Source organism: Carlito syrichta, unplaced genomic scaffold, assembly GCF_000164805.1.
Source record: "Carlito syrichta isolate Samal-C Ts95f unplaced genomic scaffold, Tarsius_syrichta-2.0.1 Scaffold313184, whole genome shotgun sequence".
Classification (NCBI taxonomy): Eukaryota; Metazoa; Chordata; class Mammalia; order Primates; family Tarsiidae; genus Carlito; species Carlito syrichta.
In genome coordinates this window covers 743335-749268 of record NW_007257280.1, presented here as the reverse complement: position 1 = coordinate 749268, position 5934 = coordinate 743335, and the positions used below count along the sequence as shown (strand labels likewise).

The 5934-nt window shown below is 38.8% G+C and overlaps 1 protein-coding gene across 1 annotated transcript; it reads left to right on the top strand.

Moving 5' to 3' along the window:
• Positions 1–1089: 1089 nt before the first annotated feature.
• BRS3 (bombesin receptor subtype 3) lies at positions 1090–5604 on the top strand. The gene is made up of 3 exons (XM_008070216.1): positions 1090–1673; positions 3386–3737; positions 5133–5604. Exons 1-3 carry the CDS (start codon positions 1240–1242, stop codon positions 5544–5546), a joined length of 1200 nt encoding a protein of 399 aa, XP_008068407.1. The 5' UTR covers positions 1090–1239; the 3' UTR covers positions 5547–5604.
• Positions 5605–5934: the final 330 nt, after the last annotated feature.

Genomic DNA, 5934 nt, shown 5'->3' with positions numbered 1-5934 from the left:
ATGATTATAAGCACCTTACTACCCAGTTTCTCCTGAGAGATTATGCATTGCACTTCATTACTTCACAGAGTATTTTTAGCAGATTTTCTAATTAACTGCTTTCAAATTGCTAGCTTCTCCCTCCCAAACAAGCCCTGCCATACACACATACACATAAAGCACGTGCTTATATTTTGTATTTAAAAGAAGTTTTTCTGACTGGTACTAATATGATTGCCTTAAATGTCTACTTCCTTCAGTTGATGTAAACATCATCTACATGCCCATCATCTCTGGAGTCATTCCTCATCTGAAAATGATGGATTTCATTCTTAAAGGTTATTTTGTGACAGGACCTTGAGCAGTGTTCTGTAATGTTTCATTTTGGAATAAAGCAGGTTCATTTTAACCATTTCTAGAGAAAGAAGCCCTAAACAGTTCTTTAAAAAATGTGGCATTAAAACAGACATTCAAATAGTAAAACTGGTTTTGTTAGGACATTTAGAGACAAAAGCAACTGGTGGTTTGCCTGTATTTTTCATCTCTTAAAGGTTTCTTTGATACTGTACAGCACAGCTCTAGTAATAGGCACAAAGTTGGGAATTACCATGTGACAGAGCTAAGTATTAAGCCCAGGTCACCTGAATTACTATTCCTTGGAGGTGGCATCAGCCGTATAAAAGTGTAAATGATTTGTTACTTCAGCACCTCTCTAATATTAAATTTCGAGGAGTAGACTCAAGTTTGTGCTTCAGGGGACACCTACATGTATTTATCATGTAAAAGAAAATGCATTAGACTACCACGTGACTGCAGAGGGACCAATTCGGGCTTTTTTTACGAAAAAAATTGACGAGAGCTATACGGACCATACTGGGTAGATATGAAGACAGGGTGATTCTAATAAACAATAAGATGATTTAATAACACCTGGATAGCCTAGAGAGTCCCCCACAGGGAAGAACAAGCAACTGCAGAGCATTTCCCCATCCCCCTCCCTCTCCTTGTGTCAGGACATGCCAATAAAACTCCTCCACCTCCCACTTTTCAGTGCCAGATCAGTAAGCATTTAGCCAAGCATGCTGGGAAACACAGAACAACTGAAGGAAAGGAGTATCCGGGTGTCTTGGATTTTCTTTCCATTCTGTTATGTTCTGTTCTCCTAACACCACCTCATTAGTAGACGTAGGCATTAGACGTGACAATCAACTGCATTTGAACTGAGAAGAAGAAACATTAAAGACACAGTCTTCAGAAGAAATGTCTCAAAGGCAGCCTCAGTCACCTAATCAGACTTTAATTTCAGTCACAAATGACACAGAATCATCAAGCTCTGTGGTTTCTAATGATCCCACAAATAAAGGACAGACCGGGGACAACTCTCCAGGAATAGAAGCATTGTGTGCCATCTATATCACTTATGCTGTGATCATTTCAGTGGGCATCCTTGGAAATGCTATTCTCATCAAAGTCTTTTTCAAGACCAAATCCATGCAAACAGTTCCAAATATTTTCATCACCAGCCTGGCTTTTGGAGATCTATTACTTCTGATAACTTGTGTGCCAGTGGATGCAACACTCTACCTTGCAGAAGGATGGCTGTTCGGAAGAATTGGGTGTAAGGTGCTCTCTTTCATCCGGCTCACTTCTGTTGGTGTATCGGTGTTCACGTTAACAATTCTCAGCGCTGACAGGTGGGTTTCTTTTCTCTTTTATATTTGCCAGGATGTGAAATTAGGCAAAAAGAATGGAAAGCTTGCACTTAGCATTTACTGGCTACTATTCTGCTTTTTTCACACTCTGTAACCTGGATGTAAGATCGGAAAATTCAGTGGCATTTTAAATAGAAGTTAATGTAAGAATGTTTAAATTCCTGTGTTAGCGTCTGAGGAGAGGTTGAAATTGTATGTTTTAGGGAAAATTTATTCTTCTTGAAATGTAATTGTTTGCTTGAAAGAATACTGAACGGTGTTTTTATTTTCCTCCAGTTTATTAAGTAAGGCAAATTGTTACAGGTGTAAAAGAAAAATATTCATGCTTTATACATTAGTGCAGCCTAGTGGTGCAATATAGTCAATATGAAAACATCGGCACAGGTATGAAATTGATCATATATGCATTACTGTATACTGGAAGAGTGGTAATAAGATACAAGCATCTAATTTATTTAAAATTCATAAAATTAGCTAATGGCAGTTAAACAGTGAGGTTTTCAGCTCCCTGGTAACTCAGTGTAATGTCATCACTCAATTCTATGTGTTTTCTCTATAGGCATTCAATGATATCGTTTCCAGAGAAATAAATTAGTCTTGGTTGACTTTTAGCGCTCAATGGTGAGAATGTATGAGAACCCTTCACAATCAGGGTGTTCAGACTCTGTGTTAGGATATTTTCAGTGTAAGTACTGTGTTTTTCTGTGTTCCTATTATAGAATGATAATTGTGAAAGCATGAAAAAATTTGAGACTACAAATGTTAAAAGTGATGCTTTAAAAAGCCCGCAAGAAGCCTATAAGTAACCGATGCCTGGCAGTACCAGAAGGACTAGCTTTTTCAGATTCTGGAATCTGAAAAGAGGGAAAACTTTCCCCGTGTCTTTTTTGGATTTTGTTTTGGCTGGTCTTAAATTCTATTTGAGGGTAGACTTGCTTAACGACTGTAGGTTTTAAGGTGGATTTATCTGAATGAAGAGGCATTTTGCACCAGCACAGGGCTTCCAATTGCACCCTTACCTTGCCCTAAATTTGCCCGCTGATATCCTAACACAGAGTCTGAACACCCTGACTGTGAAGGGTTCTCATACACTCTTTCCACAGAGTGCTAAAAGTCAGCCAGGATTAATTTATTTCTCTGGAAACGATGTCATTGAATGTCTATAGAGAAAACACATAAAAAGAGCACTTACAGATGGGGAAGAAATTAATCCCCTCTACTGTGTAAACCCATGCAATTCTTTTCTAGCAAGGTTGATGACTGCTCACTCATGAAGGAAGGAAAATTAATTCGGTTTAACATCAGTCACTTATACAAAAAGGAAGTCTTTCCTTCAGAGGTAGAAAAGACTGTGTGTAATTTTTCCTATACATAGGTCGTGAATTATTCTTAATCCCACATAAAATCATGCTGAAAAGTATTTATTTGTCTTAATTAGAGGATCTATAAATGAAATTATAAAGTTGCAAATCTGAACTATCTCATAGGAGTGAATAAAGGAAAAGGCAATTAGCATAAATAAAAAATACTGAGATGTATTATATGTATTTGAAAGCATAATCAATTCTAGTTGGTTAATGCTGACTTGGTTATAAACATATGGCAAGGAGGTAGAACTGGATGACCACTAAGGTCACTTCTAACCCTAACTTTGATATTTATTTTGACCTTTGTTTCTGATTATGTGTTTCTAGATATAAGGCAGTCGTGAAGCCACTTGAGAGACAGCCCTCCAATGCCATCCTGAAGACTTGTGCAAAAGCTGGCTGCATCTGGATCATGTCTATGATATTTGCTCTGCCAGAGGCTATATTTTCAGATGTATATGCTTTTCAAGATTCCAACAAAAATATGACATTTGAGTCGTGTGCCTCCTATCCTGACTCGGAGAAGCTCCTGCAAGAAATACATTCTCTGCTGTGCTTCTTAGTGTTTTACATCATTCCACTCTCTATTATCTCTGTCTATTATTCTTTGATTGCTAGGACTCTTTACAAAAGCACCCTGAACATACCCACTGAGGAACAAAGCCATGCCCGCAAGCAGGTATGTATTAATCAGTACCCATAAAAATGTAGAGTGAAATTCCTACTTTTGCAGTGAGCAACTGTGTATTTTCCTATGTACAAATACAAGAGCAGTCTGTTATTTTTCGTATGAGCATAGGCTCTGGTTTTAATCCTAGATCTATCGTGTACTAGCTAAGCAATCTTGAGCAAGTTGCTTAAGCTTTCTGAGCCTCAGTTGTGTCACCTGTAGAATGAAGATGAGGACTAGACAATATAGATAAAATGCCTTGCATGATTTCCGTTGCAGAGCAAGCAATTCAATAAAATAGTGGGGCTACTATTATTAGAGTGGGGACAATTGAAGGTTAGGAGTACTGCTGTCAAAGTGTTTTACACCATGGAATAGCTAGGAACATTGCATAAAGTGAGACTATAAAGCAAAGCATCTTTTGTTTTAGAAAGTGTAACAGAATAATGGAATTGCACAGCCTGTAGAACTGGTGAGAATCCATAGCATTATCCAATGCAAACCACTTACGCACAGATGAGTGGAGTGTCAGTAACAAAAGAACACAGTGACTCACAGCTTGATGAAGACTACTGCAAGAGCCAGGTGTGCTCTCCTCTCAAAAATATGGACAGAATAAAAGGAATGCTGCCAAAACACAGTTCCATCTGATTTTTTAAAATGTTCTAACTTCTAGGAGAGGAGGAGAGGTGATTCCATTTACCCCCTGGTCAGTACAGAGAGCTGTGCTTTTTGAAGAGCTAGTCCATTCAGTTGGCTAACCTGTGGTGCTCATGAGGCTGAAGTTGCATATTTATTGCCCATGTGAACCAGTTGTCTTTGCTCTGTCTGTGACCACAGGCTATACATTCACCTAACCTGGCTCATTTCTCTTGTTAATAGATGTTAACAATAAATGTTAACAATAGATGTAGGATTGTTTTCACATATGAAGGACAGTCCTTTGACCATATAATCAAAATTCCTATAGATTAAAAACATCTTGGCAACCTTTCTAAATCCTGGAAGAATATTCTGACCTAGTCAGGTTCTGCTGATGCAGTGAAAGCAGTTTTGCATAGTGTCTCTTTGTTTTTAATTAAATTAAATTTTGGAGAATTCCACAACACTCCCTGAGTTAACTGGAGACATCCTAGAGCATCTCAAAATTGGGGGCGGAGGGTGTCCCCGAATGAGAGTTAATGATACCAAGATGATGGGATACCACGTGCCAATTAACTTGTTCTATCCTATAGCCACAGGCTGTTTTCCTGCACAACTAGCACACAAACGCATGTTCAAAGGGAAACCAGCTTGTTAACTGTGCATTTCTATGTAAATTTAAAGGATGACCTTTTAAAATCTCTGCCAGCTAAATGATTTGTGTGTGTGTATGTGTGTGTGCCATTTTTCTTCCCCCTATAGATTGAATCCCGGAAGAGAATTGCCAAGACGGTATTGGTGCTGGTGGCCCTGTTTGCTCTCTGCTGGTTGCCAAATCACCTCCTGTATCTCTACCACTCATTCACTCATCAAACCCCTGCAGATCCCTCTGCCATTCATTTTGTTGTCACCATTTTCTCTCGGGTTCTGGCTTTCAGCAATTCTTGTGTAAACCCCTTTGCTCTCTACTGGCTGAGCAAAACCTTCCAGAAGCATTTTAAAGCTCAGCTATTCTGTTGCAAGGCGGTGCTTCCTGAGCCTCCTCCTGCTGACACCTCTCTTAGCAACCTGGCTGTAATGGGAAGGGTCCCGGGCACTGGGAGCACACAGATGTCTGAAATTAGTGTGGCTTTGTTCACTGAGTGTAGCGTGAGGAAGGCAGAGGACAGGGTCTAGCTTCTCAATAAAAAATGGTATCCTTTCTCACAGAGTGTGTATCAGATTCCAAGTTGTGCATAGGTGTATGGTGTCTGGATTTTTGTTGTTTGTGAATTGTGTTTGAAATCTTAGGAGTGAAGGATCCCTATAAGTAAAAGATGAACCATGACCTTCTTCAAAGTACAAACAGTAATGTGATTGGGCTTTCTAAATAAAACGAAGGCCAACTAAGTGTAGAAAGACAAGTTTATATATGTCAGTGAATTGCAAGGGAGGCTGAATAGGAGGGAAGATGAAGTAAGATGAAATTTAAAGATCTAATTTGATTTCATCACATCTATGATGCTTCTAATTTCTCATATACTCATGTGATTTGCAAAAAAATTGTATTTGTGTTTATTACGTG

Bases quoted from the DNA above. Each gene is read 5' to 3' on its own strand.
- BRS3 (XM_008070216.1), top strand. From the start codon at position 1,240: ATGTCTCAAAGGCAGCCTCAGTCACCTAATCAGACTTTAATTTCAGTC. The intron at 1,674-3,385 runs GTGGGTTTCTTT...ATGTGTTTCTAG, and splicing joins ACAATTCTCAGCGCTGACAG to ATATAAGGCAGTCGTGAAGC. The intron at 3,738-5,132 runs GTATGTATTAAT...TTCCCCCTATAG, and splicing joins AAAGCCATGCCCGCAAGCAG to ATTGAATCCCGGAAGAGAAT.